The 16287-nt window shown below is 47.8% G+C and overlaps 1 protein-coding gene across 1 annotated transcript; it reads left to right on the top strand.

Moving 5' to 3' along the window:
* Positions 1-755: 755 nt before the first annotated feature.
* On the top strand, positions 756-2012 carry LOC125534243 (probable xyloglucan endotransglucosylase/hydrolase protein 12). Its single transcript, XM_048697513.1, has 2 exons — positions 756-1049; positions 1155-2012. The coding sequence occupies exons 1-2, from the start codon at positions 771-773 to the stop codon at positions 1752-1754; spliced, it is 879 nt and encodes a 292-aa protein (XP_048553470.1). The 5' UTR covers positions 756-770; the 3' UTR covers positions 1755-2012.
* The last annotated feature ends 14275 nt before the right edge of the window (positions 2013-16287 follow it).

Below are 16287 nucleotides of genomic sequence, written 5' to 3'. Positions count from 1 at the left end.
TATATATATATATAGTGAAGGTGCCGCACACTCACGCAGCTGATCGCTTCGGCGCTGTCACTAGGGTTTGCATGTGTTGCGAATAGACACCACCACTCGCCGCCGGTTGTGTGATCGGACCTAGCAGTCCGCCGCACGACGTTCCTCCTGCACGCGCGGATACCGTTAGAGGCGGTGCACTTGCGCCGCTCCGGCGAACCTATACGTGGGAACCGACCACCGGCTGTACGAGGAAGATCGGACGTGGAGGAGACGATGCACGCGGACGCACTGCCCCAACTTTTCTTCTGCTGCACGACACTGCGCGTCTAGTGGTAACGAACTGTGATCCATCCCCCGTAGCATGTTCTTGATTGTTCTGCGCGTAGGAAATTTTAATTTGCAGTCAACGCACCATACCGTAGATCTCAACACCAGCGCCACCACGCTGTCTTGCCGCCAAGGGGCCGCACCACCACCTTGGTTCCCCACCTTGGCTGACGTTTCACCGACGGGTGCCAAGCGGAGGTACGGAACACCGTTGTGCGGAGCACTAACCATGGCAAAGGCGCGTTCCATATACAGGCAAGCAATCAAATACTGTATGATAATTGAACAAGCTGGCAACCTGAAGAGAGAATAACAAGACATGACGCTAAGTAACCCAGCACAGCTACGTACGTACTACAACGTGCGCACCAAAAACTCCCCTTTGACGGGAAACAAGAGGAGCTAGCTGGTTATATAAGCCCCTGTCACCCCTCTGCATTCTCATCAAGCCGGAGGGAGAAATGAAGATGGATATCAGCTCAAGGGCGGTCCTCCTGGTCGCGGTCGCGGCGGCGGCCACCATTGGCCTCGCCGGCGCCAGTTTCCGGGACAACTGCGACATCAAGTGGAACGCCGAGAACGCGGCCTTCTCCGACGACGGCCACGGCCTCACCATGTCCCTGAAGAGCAACACCTCCGGCTGCTTGCTGCAGACGAAGCAGCAGTTCATCTACGGCAGCGTCTCCACCCGCATCAAGCTCGTCCCGGGGAACTCCGCCGGCACCGTCACCACATACTACGTACGTATCTATCCTATCCTATCGTCCTTAATTACCTATATATACTTACCAATGAGTTTGTACTGCAATGCTCAGTGTATGTGCAACGATTGATTGCCAATCCAGACATCGTCGGTGGGGAAGGACCACGACGAGATCGACTTCGAGTTCCTGGGGAACGAGACGGGGAAGCCCTACACGCTGCACACCAACGTGTTCGCCGACGGCGTGGGCAAGAAGGAGATGCAGTTCGTGCCCTGGTTCGACCCCACCGCCGACTTCCATGCCTACACCATCTCCTGGACGCCCTGCATGATCGTCTGGTACGTCGACGACGTCCCGATCAGGGTGTTCCGCAACTACCGGGACAAGGGCATCGCGTACCCGATCAAGCGGCCCATGTTCGGCTACTCCAGCATCTGGTCGGCGGAGGACTGGTGCACGCAGGGCGGCCGCGTCAAGGCCGACTGGTCCAAGGCGCCCTTCGTCGCCAGCTACCGCGACATGGTCCTCGACGTCTGCCCCTGCGACGGAAGCGACTCCTGCGTCTACGGCTGCGAGGGGGCCTTCGGCCATGGAGGCCAGCAGCAGAACTGTGCTGGCCTCAGCGACCAGCAGCGGACCAAGATGCTCGAGAAGCAGAAGTACAACAGGATCTACGACTACTGCGTCGACTACAAGGACAACAAGAAGCCCGGCCCCGAGTGCAGCCTGCCGCAGTACTGATGATCTAGCTGTCGTCTGATCGTGGCACGCACCAAGGAACAATGGTTGGCCGGCCGGTCTACCACTCCTACACAATCGATTGATTCAACTGGGACTTCATTTATATTTTTTATTATTATTAATATCTGTTCTCAAGATTTTTCATTCTTGTCTTCCAAATTTTGTTTCTTTTGAACAGCTCCATCATATACCTATGTGTGTGTATATATATATTTGCATTATGCTATGATATACATGGATGAGTTTTATGTGACCCAACTTAGTTCCTAAGTATTACCATAAAAAGTGAATGACATCTGGTCGAACACCTCGGGGGAGACGACGTTCAACCCGGCCTGCTCCCTCGTCAATGAGCGTCTTGGTGACTTTGATGTTGTGAATGGTGGGGGAGACCACGACCGGGATGACCCCCATGGCTTTCGCGCTGGTCGGGTGGTCACCAACGTCGAACACCAATGCGACTTTGGACCATCTCACGGGCTTAGGGGCTCCTCCCCCGAGAAGAGCCGCACTGACTTCCCGGATGAGCTGCTTGAAGTGTCGATTTGAGTGCGGGGTTTGCACCCCCATGGATGCACGCTACAACCCTTGGCTCTTGAAACTCTCCGCCTCCCTCCTTGTTGGAGTCGAGGCCGTCTTCGGCGCCCACATCGTTTGCTTTGTCGTCGTCGCGAGGGGCGTCTGCCGGCCCGGTTGCTAGCACGTCCATCCCCGCGGCCACCTTCCTTCTTGTCTTCGCCGCATCTCTTTTCGCGCCACTCCTTCTGGCGGTCCTTCCCCAGCTGTTTGACTTCACGGCAGTCGGCCATCTCGTGCATGTGCGCAGTAAGGCCTGCCGTCCGTGCCGTCAGAGGACATGTCCTCCTTCTTTTTCTGCTTCCACTCAGGCTCTGCCGCGAGGACCGCCGGAGGCTTGCACTTCAGGCTCTTCTTGTCGCGGGAGGGGCTGGTCCCGGGCCTCCGCCGCCCGAGCGCATTTGTCAGCCAGCTTGAAGAGTTCCACGGTCGTACGTCATGGACCACCATTTTCTTGCGCATCCAAGGGTCCTCTACCACGTCGCGGAAAGCGGCGACCACCTCAGCATCGTTGATGCGGGGGATGCTTTCCTGAACCTGGCCGAAACGCTAGATAAACTTGTGCAACGTCTCCTCCTCCTTTTACCGGACGACGCTTAGGTTAGCGATAGCCCCTGACCGGTCAAAGGTTCCTTTGAAGTTGGCGATGAATTGTTCACGCACTTCATCCGATGACGCAATAGAGCTCGAGGGAAGGTTCATTAGCCATGATTGCGCCGAGCCCTTGTGCGCCATCGGGAACCAATTCACCGTGACGTCAGCTTGACCATGCGCCCTGTGGTGTAGAGATGTAAGAACTCGACGGGGTTGGTCGTGCCGTCGTATATCGGCGGAAAGTCCGGCTTGAAATGTGGAGACCAGACCACCTCCTGTAGCCCGGGAGTAAACCTGGGCATGGGCAGCCCGACCCGACGACCCGGCCCGAGCCTGGCCCGAAAAAACCCAGGCCGGGCCGGGCTTGACATTCAGATCAGGCTTGGGCTTTGTTTTGCAGCCCGAAAGATAGTTTGGGTCAGGCTCGGGCTTCAATTTTTCTGTATTTTGGGCCGGGCTTGCACGTGCGCGTATTAAAAAATAGCATTCAGGCCGGGCTTTCGGGCTTCGGGCTTGATTTCAGGCCGGGCTCGGGCTTGAAAATAGGGAGTATTTTGGGCTTCGGGCCGGGCTCGGGCCTGAGAAATGAAGGTTGGGCTTTTACAAGCCCGGCCCGACGTTTGCCCGGGTTTACCCGGGAGTAAATGCCTTGCATCCCGCACTGACGATCGCGGTCCCACCACCTGAAACTTCCCGGGCTGTGCGTCCTGCCTCCGCGATTTCCCGGGCGAATCGGGTTTGTCGCTTGCGTCGGCACTCGATGGTGACACGGGCATCTTCCGCCGGGCGGCAGGCACTTCCTTGGTCCGGGGAGGATGCCTCAGAGTAGTGCACCTCCTCATCATGGCGCTCGCGGTCCAGGTGCCGCTCATCTTCCTGCGAGCGCAAAGGCAGCAGAGTGTGGCCCGGCCGACGCGAACGCTCGGGCCACCTCGAAGGGGTCTGTGATCGCACCTGCACCTGCCCAGCGATTCCAAGCAGATACATAATCCGCGCCAACCATGGGCCGAACTCAGTCTCTGGCGGTAGATACCGCTGAAGCTCTCGTGCCGCGAAGAGCGCGGCGGCGGGCTGTAGAAAGTGCGTGGGTTCGGCCCTCTCGTCAAGGCGAAACTAGGGCCCAATGGGGGTCCGCCAAGGCGGCCCCGATGCTTGCCCCACCAACTCCGACGTCTGTTGCGCCCAACTCCCAGTCCCACTAGGAAGCGGGGTCCCCTTCGAGCGGAGGAATAGGGGGCGGAGGCCGAGGCGGAGGTATTTGTCGGGCAGCGTTCTAGGCTTCCTAAGCCTCTTGGTGTTGGCGTTGTCCCTTGAAGCGCACGTCCCTATTGTTTACCCGGGAAAAGGACGCCTTGGAAGTTCTTGAGGCCATGTCGGTCCTACGACTCTTGGGGAAATGGTGACGAGGGCTACGTGGATCGATGGCACGAGACACCTCAGCCCCCTACATGGCGCGCCAAATGCCAGTGTCAAGGAACCATACATTGGGTTGTGTACGACAACCCTTTGTGAGTTCGGCTAGGGACTGAACACGTCTTCTCGCCCAGGTCATCGTCGCCGGAGATGAAGGAGAGGGAAAGGGAGACACCGAAGTTTACCTAAGTCCAGGCCACCGTGATGGTGTAACATCCTACTCTTGCTCTTTGTTGATGTACGTGTGTATGTTTACAATGGTTCGAAAGGAAGTCCCTTACGCGTGCGAAGGTCTCTTCTATTTATAGGGCCAAGCTCCCTTCCCACGCCCCTTCGACGGGCGGCTGTATTCTTCCCTTTGTTCAGGGTGCAAAGAGGGGGACCCGTTATTGCCCGGACAACCACCAGGCATGGTCCCTAGTCACCTATCATGAGGAGCTACAACGCCTTCCTGTAGGTGCACACTGGGTGGGTGAATCTCGGTCACTGTGGACAAACCCTCCCTACGATAGATCTCCATGCTGCTCAAAGTCAAAAGGGGGCCTACGCCCCGTCTTGTTGTCGCTACAGTCCCGCGCCGTGCTGGCGGGACCCGCATGGAGGAGCCCCGGCCAGGTCTTGTCTCTCCTCCTTCCCGGGCCTTAGGGGTCTTGACGGAGCCAAAGGATCCCCTCCCGGAAGGTCCTTTGATGATGTGGCCCAGGTTGACCTATCAGGAACACCACTCTGAGGCTCCGGTTCGTCGCCCCTAGGTACCCCCTTTCCAGTGGGCCGACAAGGCAAGCCGCTAATATGGCAAGGGGGTGCCACTTCCTTATTGGCCCTTGTGGCCCATAATTCCTTCCACCTCTTGGCCTTTTTAGGCTTGTTGATACTTAAATTTAATATAAAATGTTCTAAATACTTCTAGACCATTATATCCTTTTAACATCTCTAGAAACATTTTCCACGTATATATATAATATATCGGTAATACCCGGTATTACCCGATATTCATGAAATCCTTCCGGTGACCCCCAAACGCTTCCGGATCCTATCAGAACTATTCTGAATATTCAAGAAATAATTTCACAAATATATTCTCATGACTCATGTCTTACTAACACTTAGCAGATCGTGATTGCCTTAAACTTGTGACCCAATAGGTTCGGTAACTCATAGACATGAACGAAAACCGTTCATTCAATGACCAATAGCAAAACCGTGGACGTCCATATCGATCCTTATGAGCACACAAATGATATTGGAGTGAACCTTTGGTTATCATGTGATGTTCCCTTTGCTTTGCGATACTTCACAAAACCCGGGATGTCTCGGTATCCTCCTGAGTCATCACCATGCTCACTATACCGAAATCCTCGTTACCGGTTTTGTTCTTCTTTCTCGTTATTGTGTTTCAGCATCCTCGTGACGAAGTCACCTGTGTTTGGCTATACGATGATATATTCTGTCACACCGAGAGGGCCCTAAGAATATCGCTCCATCGCCGGAGGAGAAAATCCCACTCTCAAGCTATCCAACAACTTGTCGAACTTTCTGATGAACCTGTAAGTTGTCGTTATGATCACCGTGTTATAGGTGATATTTGAGCAACCCCCAAACCCATCTTACGGTAAGAAGTGACCACAATACTCTCATGGTCTAAGAAGCAAGATCACATGTTAACACTCCATGTTATTACAATTGAATACAAACGATATTAATCCAATTCACGACAAACTAGTTTGGGTTGATTCAATATGATCGTTCTTCCAACATCATAATCTCAATGTTGTTTTAGGACTATCACTACACTTAACGATATCCTAAGATTCAGAAAATGTGATCACCAACAACACTTGAGCTTGTCCCAGAGGCAAGAATAGGAACCTTCTATTTAACTGTTTATCATTCCACACGCGCATATGAGTTTTTCCACGGAATCACGTATTTCAGGATCATAGCAGTTATAGCATAGAATATAAAATCTATAATTATGAATATGTAAATATAATAATACAAATATTATTGCCTCTAGGGCATATTTCCAACAATACCGGGGCATTTCCCCCAAGCTTGGAACAAGTCAAGGGTGGTGCCCATTCCCATGTACTCAAGCTTCTTTCCTCGGTGATGATGGTAATGAAGTAGTGGGCTTGTTTTTTGGCTTCCAAGGCATGGGCTTTTCATCAAAGAAAGAAAAACAAGTTTCCAAAATCCCGAAATCTGCAGCTAGGCTCATCTTTTTATATCTGGACTCATACTCATAGTTTTGATTTTGTAGGTCATAGATTTGTGCTTGGAGATGATCAACCCGGTCATGAAGCTTGAAGATGGCCTCTCCAATATCCTTGTTGTCCCCCTTGTGCTCACGGATGAATTCTGCGATCATGGAGTGGTTGGCACTAAGTCCGCGCTCCACCATCCATTGACACATGAAGGTTTTCTGCCCCACCGCCTCAAGCCCGGCCTTCTCCCTTCCCTCATTCTTTGGCCCTTGAACATCCCGAATGTGAAGTACCGGCCCCCTCACACAACTCCATGGTTTGAGGGTGTTTCATCACCTTCGAAAGGTAGGGGTTGATGACCTTCTCGTAGAACTTGTCCTTGGACGCGCTTGAGGGCGACATGGCGATCTAGATCTGTCAGAAAAACAGTCTGAAACAAGAACAGAAGAGAAGCTTGCGATACGATGGTCAAAACATCCAGAGTATATATAATGAATTTTTATCTTGCGAAACAAGTATCCGGGAAGAAAAAGGAGTCGGGAAGGCACACGAGGGGCCCACAAGGCAACACGGCGTGCCCTGTTGCCTTGTGACCTCCTCATGGGTCCTCTCGGATGTTTCTTATTTTCCTATTTTTTCTAGTATTCCAAAACGGACAAAAATATTTTTTATGAATTTTTTTGAGATGATTTACTTACCGTATCACATACCTACTCCTCTTCGGGATTCTGGAGCGTTTCAGAAGGTCTACTTTATGTGTTCCTCCGGTGTCATTGTTTGAATAATATTGGTTTCAACATTAATGCCTTTCGCTCAAGTACCCATCTTAACATTTCATGTTGTCTTTTCGAACCAATCGCCGGCCGATATCTTCTTGATCAGAAAACCGTGGGTGAACTCAATTAAATTACTAATTAGAGGTAGTCAAGATTCATGGACTGCCTCAACTAATTATTAGAGCCGGTTTTCCTTCTTGAACCACATGCATGTGTTTCACCAGGAGGAATAACCGCCTCGGTTAGGCTATTAGGAGGTGGCCGAAATGTTTTGGGTGAAAACCGCTTCCGTGGAACGTCTTTAATGCCCATTACGTACTAGTGTCCTTTCCCTTCTTGGAACACGGTTGGCGCATTCCCCCATCTCATCTTATAAATCATCCAACACTCAAGGGCAAACAACGGGATTTTACGGAGGCCTTAGTGCTAATTATCTTATCAATAATCCTACACTCACGGGCAAACAACGGGCTTTTACGGAGGCCTTAGTAATAATTAACTTTTCCGCCCCCTGATTTTCAGGGTGGGTGGAGCCCTTCCTCCCCTTAATCCCAGTCAAATGATGCCACATGTGACAGTCCGTCAAACCTATAAAAATCTGTCCGTGTGTCTAGCAAAGTCCTCATCTTATGTAATCATCCATGGGTGAATCTAGGAGATTTTAATGAGATTTTATATTCCTCGGAGAAAGAGGGGGGCAATACGAGACCGAATGGAACGATGAAGGATTTTCGTGACTGTCTAGCAGAATGTGGCTTGGATGATATGGGGTTCATAGGCGACCCCTTTACATCGAGGAGAGGTGAGATTAGGGAACGTCTTGACCGTGTAGTATGTAATGTACAATGGGCGCATAAATTTCCTCGGGCAGCAGTGATTAATGAAAACCATGTACATTTTGACCACCGACCGCTAGTTTTGGATATGGATTATTTTGACGGTAATATGTTTAGGCCGCTGAATAGGGGTATTAAAATTTTTGAAGCCAGATGGCTTAAAGAAGAACTGTTACTCCCTCCTTCCATCTATATAGGGCCTATTGCGTTTTTCGAGGCTAACTTTGACCAAATATTAGAGCAATAATATATGACATGCAACTTACACAAAGCACACCGTTAAATTTGTTTGTGAAAGGAGCTTTCAATGATATACTTTTCACATTGTGCATGTCATGTACTATTAATCTTGTCAATAGTCAAAGGCAGTCTTAAAAAACGCATTGGGCCCTATATAGATGGAAGGAGTAGTGAAATTGTCAAGGCATCGTGGGAGAAGGCAAAGCTGGCTGGTATTGGCCCGACACTCGCAGACATGACCCGAGCGGTACACGCCGATCTACATTCCTGGGACCGTGAGATCTTGAAGGGACCAAAACGGAGAATTAATAAATTAAAAAAAGAGTTTGAGAAATTGAAACGTGGCCCTATGAATACAGATTCCCTTCCTAGGCAGAAAGAAACTGTAGTTCTCATTGAGAATCTATTGGATCAGGAAGAGATTTTTTAGTTACAAAGAGGTAGAGAAAATTGGTTGATGCACGAAGACCGAAATACTTCCTTCTTCCATAATGCAGCTACTGCTAGGAAAAAGAGAAATAATATTTAAAAACTTCTCAATGATACTGGGGTTTGTCGACAATATATGGAATAGAAGGATCATATCACAGAATATTTTAAAAAGCTTTTTACCTCAGAGATCGAGCAACCTAATCAGGATGTGTTATCATTAGTAAAGAGGAGAGTATCTACTAAGATGAACAATGCCCTCCTTTCTACGTATACGGCTGATGATGTTCGTAAAGCCTTGTTCGACATTGGGATTTGAAAGCCCCAGGGCCTGATGGGCTCCATGCCATTTTCTATAAAAGGTTTTGGCCAATGTTAGGAGATGATCTGATCGAGGAGGTTTTGAAAGTAGTTAACACTTGCACTATCCCATCTGGTTTGAATGATACTGCGATTGTGATGATACCAAAAGTCAACTCTCCGGAGAAGGTAACCCAGTATAGACCAATTAGTCTGTGCAATGTGGTGTATAAATTTATTGCAAAAATGATTGCCTCTCGCCTAAAGGTGTTCCTACCAGATATTATTATCCAACTCAAAGCACGTTCTTTCCTAGAAGACTTATTACGGGCAACGTATTGGTGGCATACGAATGCTTCCATACCTTCAAGAAAAAGAGGGCAGGCAAAGAAGGATTATGTGCGATAAAATTGGATATACATAAAGCTTGTGACCAGGTTAAATGGCCTTTTCTCAAGGAGATTATGCTCAAACTTGGATTCCGTGAGGTGAGGGTAGATTTTATTATGGAGTGTGTTTCTACTATTGAATATCGTATTCGGTTTAATGCGGAGGAAAACGAAAGTTTTAAACCTACTAGGGGTCTGAGGCAAGGAGACCCGCCGTCTCCTTACCTGTTCCTATTATGCACGGTGTTGGAAATATGCCCTAGAGGCAATAATAAATTGGTTATTATTATATTTCCTTGTTCATGATAATCATTTATTATCCATGCTAGAATTGTATTGATAGGAAACTCAGATACATGTGTGGATACATAGACAACACCATGTCCCTAGTAAGCCTCTAGTTGACTAGCTCGTTGATCAATAGATGGTTACGGTTTCCTAACCATGGACATTGGATGTCGTTGATAATGGGATCACATCATTAGGAGAATGATGTGATGGACAAGACCCAATCCTAAGCCTAGCACAAAGATCGTATAGTTCGTATGCTAAAGCTTTTCTTATGTCAAGTATCATTTCCTTAGACCATGAGATTGTGCAACTCCCGGATACCGTAGCAGTGCTTTGGGTGTGCCAAACGTCACAACATAACTGGGTGGCTATAAAGGTACACTACAGGTATCTCCGAAAGTGTCTGTTGAGTTGGCACGAATCGAGACTGGGATTTGTCACTCCGTGTAAACGGAGAGGTATCTCTGGGCCCACTCGGTAGGACATCATCATAATGTGCACAATGTGATCAAGGAGTTGATCACGGGATGATGTGTTACGGAACGAGTAAAGAGACTTGCCGGTAACGAGATTGAACAAGGTATCGGGATACCGACGATCAAATCTCGGGCAAGTATCGTACCGCTAGACAAAGGGAATTGTATACGGGATTGATTAAGTCCTTGACATCGTGGTTCATCCGATGAGATCATCGTGGAGCATGTGGGAGCCAACATGGGTATCCAGATCCCGCTGTTGGTTATTGACCGGAGAGTTTTCTCGGCCATGTCTGCATGACTCCCGAGCCCGTAGGGTCTACACACTTAAGGTTCGATGACGCTAGGGTTATAAAGGAAGTTTGTATGTGGTTACCGAATGTTGTTCGGAGTCCCGGATGAGATCCCGGATGTTACGAGGAGTTCCAGAATGGTCCGGAGGTAAAGAATTATATATGGGAAGTCCTGTTTTGGTCGCCGGAAAAGTTTCGGGTTTTATCGGTAATGTACCGGGACCACCGGGAGTGTCCCGGTGGTCCACCAAGTGGGGCCACCAGCCCTGGAGGGCTGCATGGGCCAAGTGTGGGAGGGGACCAGCCCCAGGTGGGCTGGTGCGCCCCCCCACAAGGGCCCAAGGCGCCTAGGGTTTGGGGAGGGGGCGCCTCCACCTAGCTTGGGGGGCAAGTTTCCCCCTCTCCCCCCTTGGCCGCCACCCTAGATGGGTTTGGGGCTGCCGCACCCCTTGGGGTGGAAACCCTAAAGGGGGCGCACCCCCTTCCTCTCCCCTATATATATACTTGAGGACTTTGGGGCTGCCAACAGATGAGTTTTGACCTCTCCATGGCGCAGCCTTGCCTCTCTCCCTCCTCCTCTCCCGCGGTGCTTGGCGAAGCCCTGCAGGATTGCCACGCTCCTCCACCACCAACACGCCGTCGTGCTGCTGCTGGACGGAGTCTTCCCCAACCTCTCCCTCTCCCCTTGCTGGATCAAGGCATGGGAGACGTCACCGGGCTGCACGTGTGTTGAACGTGGAGGTGCCGTCCGTTCGGCACTAGGATCTCCGGTGATTTGAATCACGACGAGTACGACTCCATCAACCCCCGTTCACATGAACGCTTCCGCTTAGAGATCTACAAGGGTATGTAGATGCACTCCCCTTTCCTCATTGCTAGATTACTCCATAGATTGATCTTGGTGTTGCGTAGAAAATTTTGAATTTCTGCTACGTTCCCCAACAGTGGCATCATGAGCTAGGTCTATGCGTAGTTTCTATGCACGAGTAGAACACAAAGCAGTTGTGGGCGTCGATATTGTCAATTTACTTGCCGTTACTAGTCTTATCTTGATTCGGCGGCATCGTGGGATGAAGCGGCCCGGACCGACCTTACACGTACTCTTACGTGAGACGTGGTTCCACCGACTGACATGCACTAGTTGCATAAGGTGGCTAGCGGGTGTCTGTCTCTCCCACTTCAGTCGGATCGGATTCGATGAAAAGGGTCCTTATGAAGGGTAAATAGAAATTGGCATATCACGTTGTGGTTTTCGCGTAGGTAAGAAACGTTCTTGCTAGAAACCTATAACAGCCACGTAAAAACTTGCAACAACAATTAGAGGACGTCTAACTTGTTTTTGCAGCATATGCCTTGTGATGTGATATGGCCAAAAGGATGTGATGAATGATATATGTGATGTATGAGATTGATCATGTTCTTGTAATAGGAATCACGACTTGCATGTCGATGAGTATGACAACCGGCAGGAGCCATAGGAGTTGTCTTAATTTATTTATGACCTGCGTGTCAACTTAAACATCATGTAATTACTTTACTTTATTGCTAAAGCGTTAGCCATAGTAGTAGAAGCAATAAATGACGAGACAACTTCAAGAAGACACGATGATGGAGATCATGGTGTCATGCCGGTGACAACGATGATCATGGAGCCCCGAAGATGGAGATCAAAAGGAGCAAAATGATATTGGCCATATCATGTCACTATTTGATTGCATGTTATGTTTATCATGTTTTACATCTTATTTTGCTTAGAACGACGGTAGCTTAAATAAGATGATCCCTCACTAAAATTTCAAGAAAAGTGTTCCCCCTAACTGTGCACCGTTGCGAAGGTTCGTCGTTTCGAAGCACCACGTGATGATCGGGTGTGATAGATTCTAACGTTCGAATACAACGGGTGTAAGCCAGATTTACAAACGCAATACACTTAGGTTGACTTGACGAGCCTAGCATGTACAGACATGGCCTCGAAACACGGAAGACCGAAAGGTCGAGCATGAGTCGTATAGAAGATACGATCAACATGAAGATGTTCACCGATGTTGAATAGTCCGTCTCACGTGATGATCGGACACGGCCTAGTTGACTCGGATCATGTTTCACTTAGATGACTAGAGGGATGTCTATCTGAGTGGGAGTTCATTAGATGAACTCAATTATCATGAACATAGTCTGAATTGTCTTCGCAAATATGTTGTAGATAAATAGCTCACGTTGTAGCTCCCTGTTTCAATACGTTCCTAGAGAAAGATTAAGTTGAAAGATATTGTAAGCAATGATGCGGACTAGGTCCGTAGTCCGAGGAGTGTCCTCACTGCTACACAAAAGGCTTACGTCTTTAATGCACCGCTCGATGTGCAAACCCCTACAACGTCGTCTGTGGATGTTGTGAACACCTGACAGACACATCCTGATGACTACTTGATAGTTTAGTGCACCATACTTTACGGCTTAGAATCGGGATTCCAATGACGTTTTGAACGCCATAGAACATATGAGATGTTCCAAGAGCTGAAATTGGGATTTCAGGCTCATGCGCGTGTTGAGAGGTGTGAGACCTCTGACAAGTTCTTTTGCCAACAAGATGGAGGAGAATAGCTCAGCTAATGAACATGTGCTCAGAATGTCTAGGTGCTACAATCACTTAAATCAAGTGGGAGTTAAACTTCCAGATAAGATAGTGATTGATAGAGTTCTCTAGCCACTATCACTAAGCTACTAGATCTTCGTGATGAACTATGACATGCAAGGGATGGAGTTGATCCCGGAGCTGTTCGCGGTGCTTAAGACCGCAAAAGGTAGAAATCAAGAAGGAGCATCAAGTGTTGATGGTTTAACAAGACCACTGGTTTCAAGAAGGGCAAGGGCTAGAAGGGAAACTTCATGGATGGCAAACCAGTTGCCGCTCAAGTGAAGGAACTCGAGGTTGAACCCAAACCCGAGACTAAGTGCTTCTATTGTAAGGGGAGCAGTCACTGGTAGCGGAATTACCCCAAGTGCATGGTAGATAAGAAGGCTGGAAACTTCAACAAAGTATATACGTGTTATTAATGTGTACCTCACTAGTACTCCTGGTAGTACCTGGGTATTGGATACCGGTTCAGTTACTATTATTGGTGACTTGAAGCAAAAGCTACGACTAAACGGAGACTGGCTGAGGGCGAGGTGACGATGTGTGTTGGAAGTGCTTCCAAAGTTGATGAGATCACCATCGCACGCTCCATCTGCCTTCGGGATTAGTATTGAACCTAGATAAATGTTATCAGGTGTCTACGTTGAGCATGAATATGATTTGATCATGTTCATTGCAATACGGTCATTCATTTAAGTTAGAGAATAATGGTTATTCTGTTTACATGAATGATACCTTTCATGGTCATGCACCCTATGTGAATGGTTCATTGAATCTCGGTCGTGGTGATACACATGTTCACGCCAAAAGATGTAGAGTTAATAATGATAGTACCATTTTCTTGTGGCACTGCCGCTTAGGTCATATTGGTGTAAGATGCATGAAGAAACTCCATATTGATGGATGTTTGGAGTCACTTGATTTTGAATCGCTTGACACATGCGAGCCATGCCTCATGGGCAGGATGACTAAGACCCCGTTTTCAGGTACAATGAAATGGGCAAGTGACTTGTTGGAAATCATACATGCAGATGTGTGTGATCCAATGAGAATTGGAGCGTGCGGTGGATATCGCTATTTTCTCATCTTCACTGACGATTTGAGTAGATATAGGTATATTTACTTAATGAAGCACAAGTCTGAAACATTTGAAAAGTTCAAGCGATTTCAGAGTGAAGTTAAGAATCATCATAACAATAAGATCATGTTCCTACGATCTGATCAAAAGGGGATTTTTTGAGTTATGAGTTTGGTAATCACTTAAGACATTGTGAAATTGTTTCACAGTTGAAGCCACCTGGAACACCACAAGGTAATGGTGTGTCCGGACGTCATAATCGAACCCTGTGAGATATGGTGCGATCTATGATGTCTCTTACCAATCTACCGTTTTCATTTTGAGGTTATGCATTAGAGACAGCTGCATTCACTTTAGATAGGACACCATCTAAGTCCGTTGAGACGATGTCGTATGAACATTGGTTTGGCAAGAAACCAAAGTTGCCGTTTCTTAATGTTTGGGGCTGCGATGCTTAAGGCTTCAGCCAGAGAAGCTCGAACCCAAAGCGGACAAACACATCTTCATAGGATACCCAGAGGTGACAGTAGGGTATACCTTCTATCTCAGATCCGAGGGCAAATTGTTTGTCGCTAAGAACGGGTCCTTTCTCGAGAAGAAGTTTCTCTTGAAAGAAATGAGTGGGAGGAAGATAGAACTTGATGAGGTTGTCGAACCTTTATTTCAACCAGAGAATGATGCAACACAGAAAGATGTTTTCTGTGGCACCTACGTCTGTTGAATAGGAAGTTAATGATAGTGATCATGAAGCTTCGGATCAAGTTGCTATCGAACCTCGTAGGTCGACAAGGATATGTACTACTCCTAAGTGGTACGGTAATCCTGTCTTAGATATCATGTTGTTAGAAAACAATGAACCTACGAGCTATGGAGAAGCGATGGTGGGCCCGTATTCCGACAAATGGTTAGAAGCCATGAAATCCGAGATAGGATCCATATATCAGAACAAAGTATGGACTTTGGTGGACTTGCCCGATGATCGGCAAGCCATTGAGATAAATGGATCTTTAAGAAGAAGACAGACGTGGCCGGTAATGTTACCGTCTATGAAGCTCGACTTGTGGGAAAGAGTCTTTTCACAAGTTCAAGGAGTTGACTACGATGAGAATTTCTCACCCGTAGCGATGCTTAAGTCCATCGGAATCATGTTAGCATTAGCTGTATTTTTCGTTTATGAAATCTGACAGATGGATGGCAAAACAAGTTTTCTTACCAGTTTCGTAAGAAAAGGTTGTATGTGATACAATAAAAGGTTTTGTCGATCCTAAGGATGCTAAAAGGTATGCTGGCTCCAGCAATCCTTCTATGGACTAGAGCAAGCATCTCGGAATCGGAATATATGTTTTGATGGAGTGATCAAAGCTTTTAGGTTTATACAATGTTTGCTAGAAACTTGTATTTACAACAAAGTGAGTGGGAGCACTACAACATTTCTGATAAGTATATGTGGATGACATATTGTTGATCCGAAATGATGCAGAATTTTTGGAAAGCATAAACGGTTGTTTGAAGAGTGTTTTTCAAAGGAAGACCTGGATAAAGCTGCTTACATATTGAGCATCAAGATCTATAGAGATAGATCAAGACGCCTGATGGTACTTTCAAAGAACGCACACCTTGACATGTTTTTGAAGGAGTTCAAAATAGATCAGTCAAAGAAGGGGTTCTTACCTGAGTTGTAAGGTGTGAAGTTGAGTAAGACTCAAAGCTTGACCACGGCATAAGAAAGAGAAAGGACGAAGGTCATCCCCTATGCTTTTGTCATAGGCTCTATACGGTATGCCATGCTGAAGTACCGCACCTATTGTGTGCCTTGCCACATGTCTGGCAAGATGGTACAAAGGTGATCTAGGAGTGGATCACCAGATAGCAGTCAAAATTATCCTTAGAGGAATAAGGAAATGTTTCTCGGTTGTGGAGGTGATAAAGAGTTCGACATAAAGAGTTACGTCGATGCAAGCTTAACACCTATCCGGATAGCTCTGAGTAGAGATATCGGA

The sequence above is a fragment of the Triticum urartu genome, chromosome 2, assembly GCF_003073215.2.
Source record: "Triticum urartu cultivar G1812 chromosome 2, Tu2.1, whole genome shotgun sequence".
NCBI classification, from domain to species: Eukaryota; Viridiplantae; Streptophyta; class Magnoliopsida; order Poales; family Poaceae; genus Triticum; species Triticum urartu.
Note: the sequence above shows the minus strand (reverse complement) of the source record. Positions and strands in the feature narration are given on the sequence as shown.